Source organism: Aythya ferina, assembly GCF_964211825.1.
Source record: "Aythya ferina genome assembly, chromosome: 2".
NCBI classification, from domain to species: Eukaryota; Metazoa; Chordata; class Aves; order Anseriformes; family Anatidae; genus Aythya; species Aythya ferina.
Window position 1 is genome coordinate 37,643,825 of NC_140297.1, and position 23,219 is coordinate 37,667,043.

A 23,219-nucleotide genomic window follows, 5' to 3' on the forward strand; every position below is an offset into this window, starting at 1 on the left:
TCCACGTCTTCCTCCTCAGACACAAGGAAGTCAGCTCGTCTGGTGTGTGCTCACATAGGAGCTGCCACAGCTGCAGAAGGAAGCCATTTTATGGCCTCAACTTCATCGTTGGCCAGCGGGGAAAAAAAGTCACATAGCATGTATAAAAAAGCAGGAACAGAAACAAACCAGGAACAGAAGTAAGAACAGAAATTAGACTGCTTTCTGCACGTGAAATCTCTTGACAAGCATCGCTGGCTGAGACAATAACAAGCTACCGCTAACTACACAAAATGGACACGGGGACAAAATGGCACCTGCTAGACTGGCCCCCAGAAGACGGGCTTGCGAGACAAAAAGCAGACATTTGTAACAAGATACCTTTCCTTCAGATGGCTTTGAGGCACGTGTAGAGGGATGTTCTGCTGACAGGAGAGCACACCACCTCCTGTCCAAGGTAAAACCCTCACAATGCAACTAATGAGGCCTAAACTCCTCAGAAGCACCTGCCACAGTGACCTCCTCCTGCACCACACTGCTTGCTTGGGACATGCATAGTCTGACACTGGCCAGTGCTGAGCTATGGACCCTGGGGTCTGACCCACCAAGAAACTGCTACAGGTTCTGTGAAATAGCTGAAGGTCCACAGTTTCCATGACAATAGAGATTCTTCATCCTTCCTATAGAAATATCAGAAAAATTAATAATAACAAGAAAATCCCACAGAATCAAGGTGTATCTACTTAGCATTTTCTTTTCAGTACAATTGAAGAAAAGTGACTTCTCACAGTAAAGAACAGCTGATAGCAACAATTCCTCTTTTCTCTCAAACGAGGTGTCCTCCACTCACAATAAACCAATTCCAAACTTATAATTTGCATGAGCTTTTAGCCAAATAGCAACGATTATTTCCAAAGTCAATGACTGTGAACTGCATTAAAATTAAAAGATTGCACAGATTTTGTGTATCATCTTTTATCTTGCTGGTGTCAAGAAATTTGTAGTAACAAGTCATACAAAGACTAAACAAGTTACTGCAGAGATCATGCCTCATCACTTCTGTCCCATAATAAAGCCATAAGACATTTATTATTTAAAGTTACAAGCCACTGTGTGTCCCAGTTAAACACAGGGGAAGTTTTGTTTATTAGAAAACAGGATTAGGCTCCTCTGGCTTGAAGAATCTCATCATTCCACCAGAAACTCCTGTCTACCAGCCACGCAGACTGCCAAATCTGGTTCCTTGGCTCTTGAACAGCATCAGGAGATGAAAACCACATGAAGATTGGAAAAATGTGCAAAGCCAGAGGCAAAAGAAAAGACAAGGCCACTCAGAAAGATCATGTGCAATGCCTTAGTTACTGATAGGATGGAAAAGTTTCTTGGATGTTCAGAGCTCTTTTTAGACAGATCTGTAAGTATTTTTCCACGATTTGAGTGAATTACAATTAGCATTCATTTATGTATGACGTATGGTATGTATCTATTGTAAGAATTCAGTAATTGCATTAAGAAGAAGCTTCAGCTAACGGAGTAGATACAATCGACAACTACATGGTAAGAATGGAGTATTGTAGCTACCCATTCTTCAGTCTAAGAATGGATACAGACTAGGAAAGTTAACACAAACACGACTATTGCAGCACCCATATTTTTTCCAGAGTGGAATCCATGAATAGAAAACTTCTTGCAGATGTTCCTTCCCTCCCTTGTCCAGTTTGCATTTGCACGCACCCGCTGCCGAACCACAGAGGCAGAATCCCCGTAGAAAAAGTGGCTGTTGCACTGCTCAGTGTATTTGGGGTGAGATTCCATCACGGTATCTAAAAGAAATCTTTTTTTTTTTTTTTTTCCAATCACAAGCTGAAAACACCAGTCCAAAACACATCATATGCACATTCTTTGACATATTTGATACTTCTAATACACTTACCATATTGTATCTAGGCTTCCATCTAGCCTATTTTAACACAAAATAGCAGTGCCACAGTTCAGCTGGGTCTTCAGGAGACAGGCAATACCTGCAACTATTTTCTATTTGAAATTTGAAAGGTACACATAAAGACTATGTAACTATTAAGATATGAGCTTGGAAACTTAATTCATAATATTGACCAACTTCTTGCTTTAGTTTCTGTGAGAAGGGTGTTTTTAAGGCCACGATCTACCAGCTAGAGCAGTGGATTGAACAGGATCTACTCCCAGTTCTGTCGCAGTCATCGTATGACTTTAAATAAAGCTCTTCATCCTTGCTGTTGTGGCACAATTAAGTGTAACCATAAAGCAAAACCTGACAGGCTAAATGTTCATGTCCTTATGTATTACCCATCTCAAGAATATAAATGTCATACAATACATACATGGGCACATCTATTACATACACATTCTCTCTTCTGTATGTATAAGCGTATCTAGATCTGTACATCAATAACATGTGCATATGGTCTCCCATAACAAAAACCTATATAAGATAATTATGGAAAGCAAAGCCCATATTTAGAAACTAGAATATCTCTTACAGATTGTACTCAAGTTATGGATCCTTAGTTAAAAGCCAACAATAGTAAAGAAGTTCAAGTTATTTCTAACAAATCCATAAAGCAAATACATTTATGATGTAATTTATTACATTTATTAAACTACTAACATATGGAATTCTCCTTTTATGTCAAATTGCAAGTTTCCCAAGACACGCAAGTAAGTTTTATAAACTGCTACAGCACAAACATTTCATTTTGCTGTGACTTACAGTGGCAAGCCCTGAAGGGTTACACATTACTGGACTGCAATTCACTTGAAACAAAATACCTGCATGTGTTAGAGAAGCCAAAAATAATCATTTCTTTACATTTGCATTAATGGAAAGGACTGAAGCCCAGACCCAGCAAAGCCCTTATGCTGATTCTTTTTATCATGTGCATATTTTCATGTGTAAAAAATCTAAGTTGAATGGGATCTGCATATGGACAAAGCTGAAATGAAGGGGAATCGTTAACAGAATCTGAGATACACAGAAATAACCCACTGGCCTCTTCTGCTCATCGTCTTACTGCTCTTAATATGTTATATATTAATATCCTCTCAAGCAATGTTTTAGTCTGTCGTACATGATCAATATACAGTCTGGTTCAAGCTATCACATCCCATTAATAACCTAACAATATTTTGCCTTGCTAATTTTATTTCATCACTCCTGAGGACAAAATGATGGTAACTAACCCAGGCAACTGGAAATACAAAACTGGAATGCTAATTTCATCTATGTTCCTTTGCTTACAAAAATGAAAACAGGAAATTAAATAACTTCACCAATGGAGAAACAATTGCTTTTACTAGTCTTAAATCAAATAAGAACACCTGCAAATGCAGGGTCTTTTTTCAGATATACAGCCACTTGCTCAGAGGTTTTTGTTGTTGTTGTTCTGCTTTTTTTCCCTCTCTCAAATGAATGGTGAAGAGAAACAGAAAGCAGAAACGAGGCACAAATAACTACTTAACGTAATATAAAAATTACCGATAGGAAGAGATGGTAAGCACTGAAGTCAACAATGCATATTACATTTTGTAGCAAACAATTTCCTGATAAAAATGCATATAAATTCTGTGGAGAAAATGCCTTCTCTATCCCCAGCTTGCACACTTCCCACTGTGTGACACTTCCAAGTTCCAATCAGATTTTTTTTCCCCTCTCTGAGGGAATAACTGAGGTTTTTTCAATTAAATTAACTATGTAGACTACACACAACTGAAATTTAATCCTATATTAAGAATATGTCCATATTGAAATGCTTTTTTAAATTTTGATTCTAATATAATTATATGTTTTATAAAGGTTCATTAACCCATATGTGCCTTTATTAGAAAAAAAGCAATAAAAGCCCAGCCATATCAATTGTAATAAAGCTGCAACTACCTTTTTTTTTTTTTGAGCAGCAAAACTGGCCCAAAGCATAGTGTATAGTAGTCAGAAGCTTGCAAGAACTTGAAAGACAGATCCACTTACAAATTTATATTGTTTTATACACACATATATATACGCATACATATAAAAATGCCTCAAATCAGAAAGCTTAGTAAGCGTGTAGTAAGTTTGTTATTCAAGGAGTATTGGCCTGGTAATACAGTCCTTAGGCAACAACAGTTAAAACACTTCAGCAAAACAAAGTAGGGTGGAATTGTTGAAATATAACTAATAACCTTACTTTTAATTTTTTTTTTTTTTCACTAAAGAGAAGAATTATTGACAATAAGGATAAAAACCATATGCCCTTGTGTTCACATTATGACTTCAGAACTTCTCTGGGACATGTGAAATGTTGTTGTTTTTCATTCCATCAGTCAAAACATCTGGATTTTAGTGGGTTTATAGCACAAACGGCTTGTTCAGACTATAGCCTTTCCCCATTTAAAAAAATTTATATCCCCATTTTATTCTCATCACATGGCTAGCATATGTTTCATGCCAACTTTATTCAAGGCCAAAACCTGTCATAACTCATCAGGCCAAAGCATTACTACAGGAATCTAAAGCAAAGCAAAAAGAGATCCAATCAAGTCAGTAAAACCAAACCAAAAAACTCAAACTCTACCCTAATCTGAGGAGAAGCCCTGAACCCTTGCTCTCTCAGAGCGTCATCAGAACTGAAGAGGCAGAAGAAAGGAAATAAAGGATGAAGAAGAGGCAGAGTTCAGTTTCTATACAATCTGTCATTCTGAGTGAAGTTTTCCAAAATAAGTAGACTAGATCCTAACGGGGCAGGAACACAGATAGTTTAAATATTTCTCTTTCAAATCACATAACAAACCAAACAAACCAGCTTGCCCCACAGAGTCACTGTTGAAAACATGTGTGCTTTATATTAAGGCTCGTCCGTTTGTGAGCGTAGGCCCTCCTCGGGTGCACGTGACATTTACCTCCTGTCTCCAATGAAACAGAAATACATGGCACCTTGGAGATAAGAGGTACAAGATGATCAATATTCACTTCCTTTTATTATACTGAGATGGATGCAAAATAAACTTTTTTTTTTTAAACTTATGGGGGTCATACAATCTTTTTTTTTTTTTTTTTTTTTTTTCCAGTGAAGTATACACACACAGACACTAACTTGTCTCTCCTGGCTTTGCAGCAAAAGGATTTACTGCAACGTGAATCTGATGCAACTGTCTTTTACTTTCCTCAAATTCTTTCTTGTTAGGAAATCCAATTATTGTCACTTAGCATTTGTCTCCCCTCAACGTCAGCGAGGAGGCGTCCAGTTGAGCCGCAAGGCTTCTTGCTGAATAAGGCCTTGTTATTCTGAAGCAAGGACAAGCCAGCAGAGAGCTGGAAGAAGACTGGGCCTGCAGATAATGCTACTGAGAGCAGGTTTTGAAAGAAGTGGGTGCCCTCCATGCCACCGTGGCATGTCCCCATCAGGAGGGGCAGGTCTCTCACACGGTGTGGCCCAGGGGCATGGCAGGAAAGCAGGCAGAAAAATGACTGCGGGTGAAACCTGTCAGAAGAAAACTGGAGAGAGACCTGGCACGGGGCACAGTGACAAGCAAGACTGAGTCAGTAATGGGATGAACTTTGTAAGGGGATGGTGAGGTGGGTTCATTTCGGGAGCTGGATGAAGCTCCACGTTGCAGCTGGGACCGCCTCACAGCTCACCACTGCCACCTGGGAGAAGGCCCCACTCTTCCTCTGCACCTCCTATGGCATGTTGCTACCCAGCAACGAGCCATCCAAGTTAGAAATCTGTTAATGGCTTCTTTAACAAAATCTGTGCTGATTTTACCGATTTAACTCAGGTGAAATCTGCTGTGATCTCACCAGAGGGAGAGCAGCAGCCCATGTAGGCTTTGGGCAGTACAGACAACTGAAGGGTAGCACACAGGATGATACTGTCAAAGGACAATGCTGAAGATGAACTGAGACTTCTTGCAAGAAGCTACCTTAATGGAAGGGGAAGGCTCGTGAGCAGACACTGTACAGCCAAGAAGATAAAAACCCAGCAAACAACAAGAGAAAACCCCTGGAGGGGGCTTCCCTCAAGGTTCTGAAATGTGCAAAGTGCTCCTTGTTCCTCAAGTGCTAACCTGCTCTCGATGAAAACCCCACATTGCTATCTATTATCACACTTGCTCAAACAGTCTGGCAAATCTAAGGGTTTTAATTCTGAAGAACCATGAAGATTGTCAGTGTTATGGCACATAATGGGAACTGATGGGTTCTTCATACTCCGCTGTTCTTAAAAGCGTGGCAGTCTTTCTCTAGACACTTTACTTTCTAGTGTGTCAATCCCTTAACACTGGGAAATGTCAGAATGAAGGTTACACTTGCAACCTTAATTCAGTCTTTTGCATGCATACGTTATTAATGCAGTACTTAAATAAGCCACCTAACACGATTTGCCATTGGACATCTGTCTTGGTGTACAGCATGGCTCGAGTTTGGAAGTGAATACAAATATATAATAAAGGAGCATACTGCCTTACCTTCCTTCAGCTGTGTATGTCAGAAGGTAAACTAACCAAAGACAGCAAGAAAAGCTAAGTTTGTGGCTAATACAGCAAATGACCAGCAGGATAGCATTTTATTCCCACTTCCAACTATGTTAGTGTCCTGTATCTTCCTGGCTGCATGCTCTCACCGCTTACACCAACACCAGCATTTTCAGACCCTCCACAAGACACTGACCACTGCAAAGCCTTCTGCCAGGCTGACAAGTTACATGAGTTCACAGAGATGACACAGGTGAAACAGAGCATTCTTTCCCATCTTACAGGCACAGAAAACTTAGGTCCTCTTAGCTGCCTATGAAACTGCAACTAAAACACAGACGGCATTCTGGAAAGCGGTGTCTGGTTTTCAGGATTTTAGATTTGAGAATAAATGCAGTTCCAAACTGTAAATGTGATCAGCATCCACACTGATGACTATAAGTCCATGAAAGCTGCTTTAGGAACACATGAAAAAACACTGAAGACTTGGAAAACTTCTGGCTGTGTATTATCTCCCATTTGGAAGTGGAGCTAATCATATCCCTCTCACCATTAAGATTAAAGGCTTGCAAGAGATACAGGTGGCAGAGCAGTAAATATTACAGAGAAGCCTCAGAGAAAAATGAATAACCATCTTCAGAGCCAGATCCACTGATGTTCTAAATAAGGCCTAAAGTAAAGATACAGTAAAACACCAAGCAGCCACTCATAATTTAGCATGGCTTATTCTAAAAAGCATACGAAGCAGAAAACCTGTGGAAAAGATGATGTCAGGATATATACGCACTGAAAGGGCTAAAGTAGATTCACAGAAAACAGACTTCACACTCCAAATGTTCTTTTTACACAGCTGTGAGCAATTCATTTTTAGAAACATCTGAATCCATGCAGGCATAGGTGAAGCATTCATCATTAACTCTGGTTATCTGCAGAGGTCATTTCTGAGCAAAAAATAGAAAGGAACCAGCGACTCTCTTGCTATTGAGAAAAACCTGGAACATCCTAACACTATGTAGGAGGCCAGGAGCCTTCATACAGCTGGTGACATGAACAGGGGGGAGCTGCAGAACCCTGAGAGCTCAGAGTCATGGGTGATAGTTAGGAAAAAAAGCAAGAACCACAGCTTCATGCCCTCCTCACCTGCCCACCTGCTGGTAGCTTCAGAGACCAGAGCGATGGGGATGCAACATGCCAAATCAGAACTCAGTAGGAGCTGAACAGCTTATACTCACTGGAAGACCAAAGAATTTGATAAAAGTACTTCTATTCACAGTCTCTCTAAAACCACGTGTCCTAAAATCCTAATAAAACAATCAAGGTTGAGTGAGGAAAGCGTACAAAATATGCTTTACAGCAAACCTACCCACTTAACTGGACTTACAAAGTCTGGGTTTAATTTTTTGCTCTGTGCCAGACATCCTCTGTGCCTCAGGCAAGTCACATGGCTGTCGGGTGTACTGGTTTCACCCACACGGTGACAGAGATACATCCTTCATGAGGGATCAGGAGAACGCACACATGAAGCCTTGTGAGGCATTCAGCCAGGGCAGCAATGGGCGTCACAGAGGAGCCCACACAAGCGAGCCCTCAATACTAATTCATTGCCACTAATTCCATCTCTCTGAAAGCTGTCAAACTGTCAAGCAATAGAGACTCAGACTGTTCACTCTGAAATAAAAATAAATAAACGTGGAAGCAGCTATAATACATAAACATGGAAAAACAATTTCTCTCCAATTTGTTTGGTGCTCTCGGTCACTGCAGTGCATCCCAATTAGTGTAACAGCAAATGGAAGAGTATGAGAGATACAAAGTCTGCACAGACAAATTTCTCAGCTCCTGCACTGCCTACAAAATCACACTCCTGTCCAACCACCTACTCCAAACCTCCACCTTTTTCAAAATACAAGCTCGCTTGCAACAAGTTGTAGAAAACAACAAATTCACGTTAACCTGGGGTTGAACACACTGAACTGCACCGAGAGAGGTGTCACGTAAAACAATGTGCTAGCAACTCTTTGTCTCGCACAGAGAGAGACCTACAGCTTTGGCTTTTCCTTTGACCTGACTTGCAAAACACGAAGTAGCAGCACACTGCAGGGCAACAGCAGAGAGGCTCTAGCTGGCACCCAGCCAGCTAGCTGTAACACATTTTGGTGCTGTGTTGTTTTATATATAGCAAGAAGCAGGTCCCAGCCTTCTGCTCGAGCCTCGGATTTCCAAATGGTGTGAGGAGTAATTGCTTGTAGAACAGGCTAATTTTGAAGTGAATGAGGGCACAGGAGATGGTGTGAGCAATACTGGCAGAGATGCTCGATGTCAATCAGCAAGAGAAAAAATGGAATAGCTACGGATCGTCATGAGAATTAAAGCAGACTACCTCAGATATCAAAAGAGGTAAAAATCACATGAGGCTGGACCCTCACTTCTTTGATGTTTTAGATCTTCAGGGTCTCCCATTGCTCTGTTTCCACCCAGGAGTACACCTATAAGTATTTGTAACTATGTAAGAGTTATTTAAGGTAAGGTTGCAAAACTGAGAACACTAACTTTAACCTCTCAAATTACTCCTGAGGGAGCACAGAGCGCAGAGAAGGAGGAAGAAAAAACGAGTAGTAAAGTATATAACCTGCCAGACTTGAATCACTTTACCATATGAAACCTGGACAAAATGCAAATTAAGGAAATGAACTTACAGCCTTAGAGTGACAAAAAAAATGCGGGTAAACAGAATCTAAAACCTGAGAATCTACAAATACTTATGGTTAAAAATTCACAGAAAATTCTCACTAAGATCTCTGCATGTAAACACTATGAATGAAGAGAAAGCATTTACTTAAACTAAAAGACGTTTTAAAAACTATTACACACACTATTCTAAAACCATTATAGAGCAATTAACTTGCCAATTTGTGCAGAAGAAAATCTGAAGTAAAACTGTGTACTTACCATCATTTAGTGTTGTGAAGTCCAAGAATCGATATTCATAGCTGACATCTATCTTGGTTTCTACCTGGGGCCTCTTCAACGTTGAATAGATGTTACCAGGTCGTTTTTCATCATGCTTCTCTAGTTTGTTCAACCCACAACCCATTTCAGCAGCTCCTGATGCAAACAGGCAAGAAAAGGGAAAAAGGAAAATGACTAAACGTGTTTTGTTTTTTTTCCTTCAAGTTTCATTCACCACAGTATAACATAATGAAGATTTTTAGTTTTAAAATGCAAACTACCTACAAACTATATGAAATAGTGTAATTGAATAAATGCTCAGATAGTAAATGAAGTATATACCATTCATATCAAGCCCCGGGCACGCTTTTATTTTATTGGAAAACTGACAGTTTAATGCATGTATTTTGCATCTTTCAAATGTATGCAATAATATACTCTGGGAGACACATAGTGCATTATAGAAAGTGGCTGAAAAGGCAAAATAACTTGCTAATATATGGGCTGACAACTTAATAACAATTTTTATACGAGCAGTTACTATGCAAGCACATAGTATTGTCTTTTAAACAGACCTTGGTAACATTCAAATTAACAAGATTTATAATTCAATAGACAAAGCAGGTTTGCAGAGAACCACCAGCATCTAGGAAACCACCTCATTTCCTTCCACCTCATTTTTTCGGGCTAGCCACCGGAAATAATGGCACGTTGTAGAAGACTTCGTCAAAACAGAAGAGGTACCCGACCCCAGAACTGGACTAGATCAGTCTGGCTGCTTTAATAAGCTGCCCGTCCCCAGCATTTTAAAGGATTACTCCTGACAATCATTTCGGCTACACGTTAAAGGTTTCTGGATATCCTGCACGTTGTGGCTCACCTGAGTATAGCAAAACTCAGTGAAAATACCCGTGCTGCAAGGAGAAGGCAAGTCCTCTCATTCCTCTTCTGGTGTGGCTGAGGCAAATTGTTTCAAGCAGCAGTCACTATGAGAAGATGAAGACGTACCAGCCAGGCACCTGAGGTTTTCATTACAACCCACTGAACATCCTGTCTCTGCCTACAAAGAAGAACCAACACTTCTGGGAAGGGAACAGCCACCACCTCAGCAGCGTCTGTCACGAACTACCACTGCCTTTTCCTTGACACACAAGACATGGGCCTGAAGTGGAGAATGAAAAGGTAGCTCGGGTTTCCTGTGTCTCCTATGGTGTGCTTCCACAGCTTTGTTCTCCAAAGCTTTGAAACCGTCAGCAAATTTCCAGCACAAACATATCCAGAATCTACCTGCATACTTACTTACGCTCATATTGCACTATAACGGGTTTGGTCCCTCCATCATTATTTCCCTGCAAAGCCATCTTCAAGAAGAAACACCATATTGCTTCCTGTCTTGCTAGGAGAAACGTGCTCGAGCCTTTTCTGCCACTCCTGAGACCGCAGCTCTCTGTTCCCTCCATCCCCCCACCAGCCTTCGTTTGCATCGCTCCTGTTTTCATTTCTCCATTTGCGCCCAGGTGACCGTGTGCTCAGAGAGAGACCCTACCAGTGCCTACCGAAAGCGCAGTAACACTTCCCCATCCCTCCTGCAAATAAATTGGGGTAGCATTTTTCAGAGCCGAGCCACACGCACGGTTTACTGTCATCTTCCTATTAGCCAGAGAGCCCATTTATCCTCATTTGTGCCCAGCACGGCTAACTGCAGAGTGCCCTATCTGCAGCAGAGATCTCTTTAACTTTGCTCTATTGCTTTACATTCCCAACCCTTACTCACACCTTAATACAAAGCCACGAGCAAACATATCGAAATTAGGACTGACCAACACATCACACCTCCAAAAAAAAACTCCAGTAGAAAGTGGAAGCAGGAAGAGCATTTGCTAAAACAGCCTGCAGCAGCAAGAAAAGTGGGCACGCTGCTTGTGTGCCTGAACTTTGAGCGTTTGGGGATTCATCCAACAGCAAACAGCCTCACCTGGTTGTTTAAGCAGGAAAGTAAGAACTACGCTGTTTTAAACACTTCTCTGTTGGAAAGCAAGCTCTGGGGAGTTTTTTGATTCTGTAAATTTAAGGCTAAGAAACCTCAGGATCCACTTCTGTTCCTCCATTCATACTTTCTGCTAGTATTTTTGAACGCTATGATTTCTTTTTTTGTACCAACAACTACTATACTGTGTTAAAAATAGTTATTTTTCATATATTTAGCAGCTTCTTCCTCTTGCCCGTGTCATGTGACTAGCACAAGCCTGACCCATTATTTTCATGGATAGATGTACGCTGTACATTAACGTGCCCAACGAGATACTACGAGGATCTTCAGAGGCTGTCACGGGCCACGTCTATGCAACGCTTCACAAATATGACTTTACACGGAAATATGAGGGAAGGATAAAAGTTATAAGAGATAAAGCACGAGGTGAGTATAAATAAATAAAAAATGAGTATATTGTAGACTCGGGGACTGAGGTAGCCGTGTTAGCAGCTGCATCGAACTCCTTCAGGTGCCAGCAATGCCCTGTAACTCACACGCTGAGCGCCTGGGATGGCGTTTCCTCGGACGGCAGCGGGGGCCGCGGGAGGGGACCCTGGGGACTCGGCGTTTTGCATCTCAGGGAGTTCTGCATCCTTCCCTGAATTGGGGTTAGAGTGCTGGCACATCAGAGGCTGCTTTTCCAGCGCCAGCTGTGGGTGCTCTCCCTCGCTCCTCCATCAAACCTGGCTGAGAAACGTGGCCTGCCTTCTCGGCACATCCCAGTGGTGATCTGCATGCCACGCCAACACGCAAGCCATCCCCTATGGAGATACCGTGCCTCCTCCCCTGGGACTTCCAAAAAGACTTGAAAGAAAGTAGAATTTCCGTAGAAAAAGTGGGTTTCACAACGCCACTATCTTTTCCACGGTAATTACGATTCAAGTGCTTCAGCACTAAGAAATAAATCTTTAGAAATAAAGTTCAGCCTTTGATAAAGGAGTCAATTAAAAAATCCAGAGATATATGAATACTTCAGGATTTCTAAAAGACGTGTGATTTCTAAAGGATTTCTAAAGGATGTGTGACAGATAAGTACTGAATCGCCACATTCTGCTCAGTGCTGTCCCCACAAACTTCCTACTGGGACACTTTGTTTTATCACCTCTCAAAATCTTTTACCAGTAGTTATTTTCCTCCCGTTCCTTTGCAGCAAAGTCACTCCCGTTCAGAGTCCTTCCACCCTCAAGCCTGAAAACATCTCTTTGCTTTTTAGTCAGAGAAATCAGGTTGTCAACAGGACACAATTCACCTTCCTTAATTTTCTACATTCAAGGTATTGAAGAGTGCTGTGAGAAACGTTTCATCATTGATGCCTTCACAGTAAATCTCCACCCACTTTAGTCCCCTTTTTCAGCAGCTGCATTGTTTTGCTATCACAGATGTTTAAAGCTACTGTACTACCTGTATTTATCCTGGCTTTCTATAGCTGCTGTGGTTCTACAGCTTTTATTCAGTATTAAAGCAAAATATGATCACTGAATAACATTCACTTTTCAGTAAAATAATTAGAAAATCTTCAAAACCATCACAAAACTGACGAATATTTTGGTTCTTCACTAGGTTCTAAGACAAATTTTCTCATTTTTGTTAATTTAAAAATTAATTTACCAATCCACTAGTTCCATACTTAAACCAAATACCTTGAGCGAAAGAAAAAGCAGCATCTAGTGAAGAATATTAACCACTGAAATGAAGATTTAGGTACAGGCTCTTGCAGCTACACGTGCTGGAAAAACTTATCCCATCTGCAGACTCACTTTTTATTGTGAATTAACCTTACGCGTGCTCAATTATCTTGACAATTTCTAAAACTATTCTTGCGTTCAGGCACATGGTAAAACTAGAACTGAAACCCTGATCGAACAAAAGATTTTTTAATCTGTATCTCATTTTCATTTTGCAAAGCATCAAAAAGGGAAGCAGCGATGAGTCGCAGAACAGCAGCAAAGCCTACGGCCAACTAATTCCCAAGTTTGTCTTATGGAGGACAACAAAGACCCCGCTGGCAATAGGAAAGAACAGCTTGCTTCTGCAAACTGAGGCCAAAATATTGCCCACGTTTTGTACATCCCAAGTGAATTCCCACCTTGGGAGGCACAGGATAAGCCTCTTGCTGCCACCTCCTCCTCTCCACCACTGAGCAGCGAAGAGCGCCACTCCCATGGCACATGACCGACCCCTGAGCGCTGCTTCCCCATCCAAGCTTTTTACTGAAATCGGCACCACCTCCTGCCGTGAGAAGCAGTCATCAAAAAAATTACAACAATTTGTAGTCAGCAGAAGAAAAAAAAAACAGTATTTCCATTTTTAAGCACCTCCGTGATCCATGAAAATGAGTGTGTTTTGAATAAAACATCGAAATTTTTATAGCTCTTCTAGAGACCTGCCAAGTTTTCAACTCATCATCTCTGAACCTAAGCTTTGTTAAAATACTTTCAGCAGCTTGGGTTTGCTTTCTCACTTCCCTAGCTTGTGTTCAAAATAGATGAAATACGGCAAGTTCAGAACCACCAGAGAGCAACAACAAGCGCAGGAGAACACCATGTGGCTAACCATTTATTTTCTTGTTAATAATGGCTCGGGATGCCTCTTCAGGAGAAAAAGGGCACAAAGAAGGGAAGAAAAAAACAGCTTAACTTCTGTCTGATCTGGGGGGGTGACACAAACAGAGCTCATTTTCTTGCATGATGTATCGTCCCCTCCTTCCATGCAACTCCTGACAATTTATCTCCACGGAATAATAACGAAAATTACGCTGAAACGTAACAGAGCCACATGGCTAATGGAAGCTTGACTAGATTACCAGACCAATTTAAGGGATGCTTATCAGCTAAGTATATATTGGCCAAACAGTTTATTTCAGCTCTATCAACATTACGGAATGACTACTTACAGGGATGATTTGCAAAGGCTTCCTAAACTCGTCTTTTAAAGACATTTAGGAAGGGATTCAGCTGCTTAGCATGTTGCATGAGTGCATAGGCAAATATTGCCCAACAGAAGGAGAAGCACAAATACCTGAAATTTAAACAAGGTGAGTTTAATATTTACACTCCAATGGCATCCATAGGAGACACGCTGTGCAGGCAGATGACGTTCCTGACAGCTTGCTTGTAACCACAATTAGTGAGAAGAAGCTTGCTTGCGTTAACACATTTTAAATGTTTATCGTCCAGAGCTAGCGACCTCGTTTTGTAAGCTTCACCATAAATGATGATTTTTTAAATGCAGATCCTAAGTCACTGCTGAAGTTCCTTCCACAAACTACGCAACACGGCGTTCTTGTGGCGAGTTTAGCAGCTGGGAAACCAGATAACTGCCATGTATTAATAGGCTTTCTCTCCTGATTTTGGTCAAGCCCTTTCATCCTGACTCTCCCTTCCATGGGTAATACTTAGCTACCTCGCAGGGATGCTAGAAGGCTTTTACAAATAATTACAGGACTTCACATTTGTTGTGCGGTAATGAGACACACTGATTTCCTTAAATCCTCGCTCCTGCAAGCCTGACCTTTCCATTTTCAAAATAATAAGCACTTCATGCTCAGCTCAGTTCACTTGCTGGCATGTGGTCACTTAATTCTTGCATCCTCCGCAGTCTGCAAAACACTGGAGTGTTTCGTCCCCCCTACAGCCCCAAACAAACCCTGAGAGAGCTTGCAAATGATGGCTGAGTACCTTTTCTAGCATAGCTAAAGCAACGAAGCAGAAGATGAATAAGAGGGCAACAATAATCAGGCAGAGAAGCATAAATGAAGCAGAGGATTGGGAACACCAGACCTGACAAACAGGCTGTGCAGATAAACAAAGGAAGGAGCACGGTACGCTAAGATGGCCCTTGAGAGGTTCCCAGGATAAAGCCCCGCTCCTGTGTTTTTCCCCTCTCTGGTTTAGCTTCGTGTGTTACCTCACCAGGGGGGAAATTCCTTACCAAGGACCTCGCTGGTCCATTTTCCACAGTATTATCATTCAGGCAACATTGCAAGCATATATTCAATACGTATCACGATAATTTTTATTTGTGGGGCAGGAAAAGCTGTTTAAGTAGCTAACATTTACAAAGTAATTTGAAAAAGAACCTGTACTTATTTTGAAAACACAAGGAACCAGTACCATAAAGCAGGCCTACCTATTTCTGGATGTCAGAGCTGGGTGATCTTTTCACCATATAGTCACCAATTTGACTGGCGATATCAGGATTTTACACGTGCAGTTGATAAGTAAATCTGCTCTTATAGAAAGGTTGGTGAAAGCATAATCCCAGAGTTATTCTTTATGATTGATTTCATTTAAATTAAATGGCAGAGCAACCCAAGTAAAGCTGCAATTAAGGTTTTCAATTTCAAAAGGCAAATCTCAAAAACTAAGGGAACTCATTAGTGAGATGAACGGGACTGAAAAGTTGGAGGACTTGAACACAGGGGAGGTCTGGAACATGTTTAAACTACAATATGAATATCTGCTGAATTTGTAACCCAAGGAAGTGACAAGAGAATTCCTAAGAAGGTTTCCAGGCCTAGTGAGATGAATTACCTAATAAAGAAGGAAAGGTAGAATAAGCAAAAGGCTTTCAAGGGACGGGAAAAAAAGCTCAGCAGAGGAAACTACAGTCTCAGATCAAGAAACACCAGCATAAAGTGAAATGTGCCAGAAGTCAAGCTCAGTTAGACAGGCTAAAGATACCGCAACTAAACAGAAGCAGAACTCAAATCAGGAGGAGTAATTTGTCTCAAACCAAGAGCTCTGAAAGAACTGTCGTAATGAAACGCAGATTCAATTGCTAGAATTAAAAACAAACAATTGCACCAGCTATGGTACCGTCTCCCCCAGAGACGAGAGAACGTAGTGCCTGCATGAAAGCAGAAGGAAAACATCATTTGGTCACTTTGGCCCATTGCTAGTCTAGCCTCAGGAGCTTGCTATGCTTTGGGAAACTTCAAGAAGGAAACAATCTATGGGTAAATACCGTATGGGTTTAACAAAGTTAGAACTGAGAAGTGTCATTCTCAAGTCAGGAAGAAAGCACAGTCCCAGCAGGCAGCATATCAAATACTATGCCACAGTGATAACGGGACTTTAACAAAATATTATGAGGCACTATAGGTTTTTCCATAGTGTTCGCAAGATTGACCTCGGGTACAACTCTGCTGCCCTGAAGAACGCCCACCACTTTCCTTCTTCTCATTTCCCCTGGGCCTGCAGGTACCCAGGCCACCTCCACAGGCTCCCTGCCCACCACCCGCCAGCTCTGTCTCGAGAATCAACACTGCTCTGCGTGTGGGAGGGAGAAGAGCAAAGAGGTAACTGGTGGAAGTGTAAGACAAGTGCTGTGCTGGCCTCAGGGAGCAATCTGGGAACGTTGGGTTCGCAGGGGAACCTTGCTCCTAACCCTACCCACACCACCCGATGACGTTACCCAAAAGATTTAATATTCGGTCGTATCACGACGCAGTGATATCGCGATGCTTTCTTTCAGAACAGCAAAAGATCCAGATGGTTCCTCTCACTTCTACAAAATACTTGTAGGTGGGGTGTTTCTGGTAAAGATAAAGAAGCGTTAACATCACTGGACGAAGCACTGGGAACGTTTCTTCTGCAATGCTGCGGCTGCAAACGTTTGAGCTGCCTTCAGGTGAAGACGGAAGGCTGCTGGGATGCTACGAAGGACTAGGAAACTACTCTGGAAAACTTATGAGGAAACCGAAGCAGCTAGCATCTATTGCCTAGAAAATTAAAGACTGAATGGGCCTGACAGGAGCACGCACAGGAATGTTAGGTACGAATCCAACCCTCCTTTGAAGTGAATCCCACAGCACCCTGAACCCACGGAAATCATTCAGTTAAAACAGATGCGTCCTGCGACGTATGCACAGCAGCTCCAAGGACAGCGAGTGAAACCATGGCAAGACACAGACCTGACAGTCCCACGCTTACTGCCTCGGGCTAGTGTGCCACGGAGTACGCCCCCAGCAAACTGATTTGGGGTAAAGGCAAAGCGGAGCGTGGAGCCAGCTGGGAAGTTGTGGGATCCCAGATGAAGCTGGGGGAAGAAATAAGGGAAGTATGATTTCTTTTTTTTATATATATAAATACATACATCACCGATTTTGGTTTTTACGCTCCAGCAGGCCGTGGCTCCTGCTTTGGGGCTTTTCCACCCGCGGTCACTCGGCCACCACGACCCGGCGGCGACGCGGTGCCCGCGGGGATTTAACCCCGGCCGCTCGCAGGCTGGGGGAATGCCAGCGCTCGAGCGGTGGAAAGCCCCTTGCCTCGTGTAACTGGCTTGAGGTTAAGTTAAATTCCTAAAATAAGCGTTCAATCCGCGACTATTTTTTTTTCCTTAGGAAAAACAACAGAAATTAAACACACAAATGTGACCGCTGCTATTGCGAAAAAGAGCAGCGCTGCCAGTAACTTTTCCCTTCCACACCAGAAGCTGAAAGGAACGGGTTCCTTAAAAATAAACCCTAAAAGCACAGGGACAAAAAGGATCCCCCGTGGATTTGGGGACGGGTCGCGTCCCGGCAGCGCCCCGTGCCGCCGCTAACTCCGGGAGCACAACTCGCTCCCCCACAGCCCGGCCAGGTGAGCCCAGCCCCGTACAGCAGGCACCCCCCACCTGCCCCCGCACCCCTCCGGGGCAGCCCCACAGCCCCCACGAGCCGCCCCTAACCCTGCTTTGGGGGCAGCACACGGCCGAGCCCGATCCCCCCCCGGGGCGCTGAGGCGGCGGGCAGGGAGCGCCCCCCCGGCCAAGTTTCCCCTTCCCCTGCGCTCCCCGGTACCTGGGACGGGCGGCGGGCGAGGCGCAGCCCGGCGGTGCTGAAGGATGCCCGGCGGGCGGGGACGGCCGGCCCCGCTGACAGCGCTTCCTCCTCCTCCTCCTCCTCCTCCTCCTCCTGCCCGTGCCCGCCCGCCCGCCCTGCTCCGCTCCGGGGCCGCTCCCCCCTCGGCGCCGCCACAGGGAGGTGCCGGGGCAGCGCCGCTCCGCCCGCCGGCCCCGCTGCCCGCCGCCAAGTTTGGCCGGCCCGGGCAGGCGGCTCCGTCCCGCTCCGTCCCGCTCCCAAAGCCGGGGTCCGGCCCGGGGCCGCGGCCACTTCCTCTTCCTCCGAGCCCCGCCGGGGCCGGGGCAGGGGCAGCGGCGCCTCCCGGCCCGGCCCGGCGGTGGCGGGGCTCCGCCGTGCGGCCGGGGCTGCGGGCAGGAGGCAGCGCCCGCCTGAGGCAGAGCTCCCCCTCCACCCACCCCCCCCCAAGGCTCTCCCTTCCCCACTGTGGCTCTGTCTGTCGGTCTGTCTGTCCCGTTTCAACACGTTCCTGGTCCCCGAGCCCGGCCAGGTGCCACAGGGCAGCAGCCCAGCCCTAAGGCTTGCCAGCTGCTGCCCGCTCCTCAGGGAGCAGGAGGTCCTCACGCCACATGGCAACTGCCACCAGCTTTTTACACATCTGGGTGGCCACCCACCCAAACTACAGCCACCTAAGCAGCACTGTCACCTTCCCAAAATTGCCATGGCACCCACAACCCTGGCCCTGGTCTGCAGTCCAGCCACTCTGTCACAGAAAGCACACAGCTGGCACGCTGTAAGATGCTTCCAGACACATGGAAGCAAAGGTTGTTCCAAGAGACTCGATTTTTCCAGGGATTTAAGTTCTTCCTGGTTCCCCAAAGTGTCTTTCTTGCCTCTTTTTTTGGAAATGGGTGTTTTGCAGATCCTCTTCAGAAGAACAAAGAGCAGCTGCTCTCGGCCATCAGCCTGATCTTCCCAGCACACTCAGACACTGCCCAGCTGGTCTCAAGTCTGTATAGGTCAAAGGCTCTGCTGAAATCTGTCTTGACCTTCATCCAGCAAGGGTAGTTCTCTTCCTTGAAACTCACGTCTAAGCACACAGGTCAGCAAAGCTAAGGCAAAGGCAGCTTCAAGCTCATCAGCCTTACTTGTGCTCACATCCTGCAACAGGTCTGTATGTACAGCCTTTTACAGCTAACAGCTGTTGAGAGCAACAGGAGATGCCATAAGCCCTCGTATGTCAACACTATTCCTATATCCCATGGCACCATTTCTAATAATCCTTCTTTGTAGCCTGTTCTTATTTCTACCATGATAGTTTTTGTGATGCAGGCCAGTCACATAATGCTGGTTCAGCCAAGCTTGTCTTCCAGTTCAGCTCCTTGTTTTCCTGACAATGTGGATGTGCCACGCTTGCATATGGGAAAGGTTCTCTTAAAAATCTTCCAGCTTTCCATTGCTCCTTCACCTTTCAGGATGCCATGGAGGATGCCATGGGAGGCAGCTCCACCAGTTCCACAAATAACCCAAAGATTGCTCTCCAAAGTCCAGGGACTTGCTCGTCCTACTCCCTTCAGGATCCTGAGCTTCAGTAGATGACCATGACTACAGCCAGAGTTGCCATTACCACATTCTTAAATGCTTCTTCCTTGTTACTGGAGATGCAGTTGTACATTACCCATTCGGTATCTCTTTCAAGACAGCTTCTAGAAATTTGCTGGATTGTTTGCATCTCACCGTGTTACCCTTCCAGCTATTAAGGAGATTAAGTCCTCTGCATAAATCAGGGATCTGTGACCCATATGCTTGCTAATAATTTCATTGACCTTCCTCATAACTGGCTGGGTTGTAATCCCACTGACATGTCACCCCCAGTGGTCTGTCCTTTGATCCTTCCCACTCTCACCCAGCCTGCCATCCATCTAAGAGCACCGTACGAGAGAGGAAAAATATCTGCTTTCATCTTCCTTGTCCTTCCAGAAAAACTTGTATCCATCCCAAATGTCATCCTTGTGGGCCAAGTCTGGAACTTTGCTTGCCACCTTGATCATACTTCCCCCTGTGAGGCCAGAAACCCGTCCAGTGACTCCTGAGACACCCTTCATTAACTCTGATACTGCTTGGAGCCTTTCTGCCCTGCAGACAACACAAAATGCATCTGCTGTACTTCATCCACTTATGACTCTCCCTGCTGTGTAGGTGTGTAAAACAAATCCAATCAGAATGTAAAAATAAACAGGCAAACAGTACATTAGCACCTCGACTACAGACTATTTCTGTATTTAAGGCTGCTATTGTGATGGATGAAGTATGTTTGGAAGTATTCTCTTCATTTTTCCCTCAGCTGCTACGAGGGAACATGAGAATTGCCCAGCGTGGCCTTTGTCCACATTCGTGTTATCCTAACACACAACTACCAGCGCTGGCTAAACAAGCCAGCAGCTGAAAGCATAACATCATTTTCCCACCTCTGCTGTTTTGAAGTGACTTCTTTACCAGCACTGAACTATAAAGCAAACACCAATAATGCATTGTGTGTGTGTTAACTTCACCTACCTCCTTTTTCTATTTCCTTTTGTGTGTTCCTCCCTCACCCCCCAATTCCTTTTAATTATTTGCACAGTTTTTCCTCTTCCCTTGTCCCTCATCATTTTTCCTCCACTCATTAGTTTCTCTGGGTTTCCAACTGTGTGAGAAAGCAGCATGCACTCACATCGGGGTGCCGTGTAATTGAGCTGTTTTTCTGATACTACTGTTAAAGCATATGGGGGAAGGATTACCAAGTGTGTGGGGAAGAAGCGAAAGAGCAGCTTTCCCTGCATTGTAAGCACATCAGGTCACGGATGGCTCCAGAACGAGCATCCTGAGCACCAGACCTTGCTGACACCATAGGATTTTCAGATCAACACCTCGGGGGTTGAATTGAATGGATGTCTGACAACATTAGAGACTTCTGCTGGTGCAAAGTCTTTCAGATACAGAAAGGGCCATCAGAACTAACAACATCGCTGGATGACCATAGACTGCTGCGAAGTAGCAGCCCTGCACAGATGAAAAATATTTCAAATTAATGTTTGCAGTGGGTCACGGTGTGCAGACCCAGACACTACAGGCTGTCTTTCTGCTACCCACTTCCCAGACTATTACAGGTGTCTGCAAACGCAGAGCTACTAGATACAAGGTATTTTGACAGCTTTCAGACTGGAATTCCTCCACCACAGGGTTAAACACACAAACCATTGAGCCACTTCTATACCTTTTGAATGGGGCCAATTCCAATTAAAATTATTTCACTGGAAATTTAACGTGAACACGTATTTTGTGACTACAAAAATCATAAAGCCAGCAGATTAGTTAGCAGAAGAGTATATAACTAGTCACCTACTTAAGTGTGTCTACACTGACAGGAAAATAATCCAAGTACTTGATATCAAGGCACATAAATGGGAGTTTAGCATCCAGTCTAATCTGATGGCACACATCTAAGCTACAGCTTCTAGACTATCACTGTGAGAAACTCCAGAATTCTGTTGTTCATGTATTAAATACATGGCTCTGTTCCCATATTTGGGGATTACTTGCCTCTTTCAGAGCCATTTTAGAATAGGTTTGATATGACATGAGAAGATCTAAAATTTATTCAGAGCACCACACGTAATACTTCTTATAGTCCAAGAGGCAACATTCTCCAAGAGAAATCCGATTAACTTGAAGACTCCGAGAATCTCAGACACTCAGAAGTGTGTGTTTTTTTAATGCATGTATACACACACCTCAGAACAATAAGCTACTGCTAGACACAAGATGATTTGGTAATTAAATAGTGAAATACTGCTCTAACAGCCACCTAACCATAAACAACTGAAGGACCCCATTGCTTTGATCAACGCTAAGATGTTGCTCCTAGACACTCTACTATTAGGGAATATTAGTTTTTATTAGTTTTACCTTAGAGTAAGTTAAGAAGTGCTTTGATGCATCTTATTTCTGTTTCTATCCAGTGTAATCTCTCCCGTAAATACACACTTAGAAGTGCAGAGCTCTACAACCTCTTGTATCAAGCAGGAGAGTTCACATTTTCCATTTGCACCTTGTAGTGCTGGGTGCAGCTGGGTAAAGCAAGTTCAAAGTAGGTGTAAATTGCTATTGCTAGGGCAAGTGAAGCTCTGCCAAATATCTGTACTTATGTTGGCACTGGCAGAGATGATTACACATTGTGAAAAGTAGCAAGAAATCATATGCAGTTTTTCATGTAACATGTTTTCAGTTGTGCCCTCAGATAACCTCTTGATTGGTTATTCCAAGCCTTATTTGAACCACTGCTTGGAAAGAGCCACATAAGCATAAGAAATTCGTTTTTATTATGAAACTCAATATGATGCCAGTTACCCATATTTTCAGTACCAATTCAAACTCCAGCACTCAAGTTAATCCTATCCCATTTTCCTAGCTTTCACATCCTAGTATGAAATGTTTGTATCTAATTTAGAACATATTTCTATGTCAAAAAGCAACACTTACCTGCAACTTCATGTTGAATATAAGTTTTACTGAATCTTGTTAAGTCAATCAGAACTTGATAGCAAGTCTTCAGACAACTTTTCTGTTTTGTTATTTATCTACCACTCTGCAAGAATGTATTTAGCATCTACTGAGGTTTCTATTAATAGAACTATTAGAAAAGCCAAACCTTCAGAAACAGAAGAGATGCCATGACCCGAAGTGGTTGCATATAAATTAGTATTGTCCAAGGAGCAGAGTCCAAGACTCATTGCTGCAACAAGTTGGCACTAAGGAAGCTCTTGCTCTAGGTGGTCAAAGCAGGGGTCAAATTCTCCCTGTCAGAAGGATTGTGCAAGCCGTTTCTCTTGCATTTCTGTTCTCAAAAGTAGGAAAAAATAGATAGACAAACTGATTTATGATGTGCTTCAAAAACCTGAAAGTGAAAAGCATATATGACTTTTCTGGAATTTAAGAGACACTTAA

The 23,219-nt window shown here is 43.4% G+C and overlaps 1 protein-coding gene and 1 long non-coding RNA gene across 2 annotated transcripts in view; one reads left to right on the top strand and one right to left on the bottom strand.

The window, feature by feature from the left end:
- The window catches only part of RFTN1 (raftlin, lipid raft linker 1), a 92,760-nt gene extending 74,420 nt beyond the window's left edge, over positions 1 to 18,340 (bottom strand). The window contains exons 1-2 of the mRNA XM_084507566.1: positions 18,234 to 18,340; positions 9,415 to 9,570 (exon numbers count right to left, since the gene is read on the bottom strand). Of these exons, the coding sequence (XP_084363692.1) occupies positions 9,415 to 9,559 (145 nt within the window). The 5' untranslated portion in view covers positions 9,560 to 9,570; positions 18,234 to 18,340. The remainder of the gene's footprint in view (positions 1 to 9,414; positions 9,571 to 18,233) is intronic.
- LOC311430740 lies at positions 17,634 to 20,487 on the top strand. The gene is made up of 2 exons (XR_014689001.1): positions 17,634 to 18,033; positions 19,156 to 20,487. It is a non-coding gene; the product is annotated as an uncharacterized lncRNA (long non-coding RNA).
- The last annotated feature ends 2,732 nt before the right edge of the window (positions 20,488 to 23,219 follow it).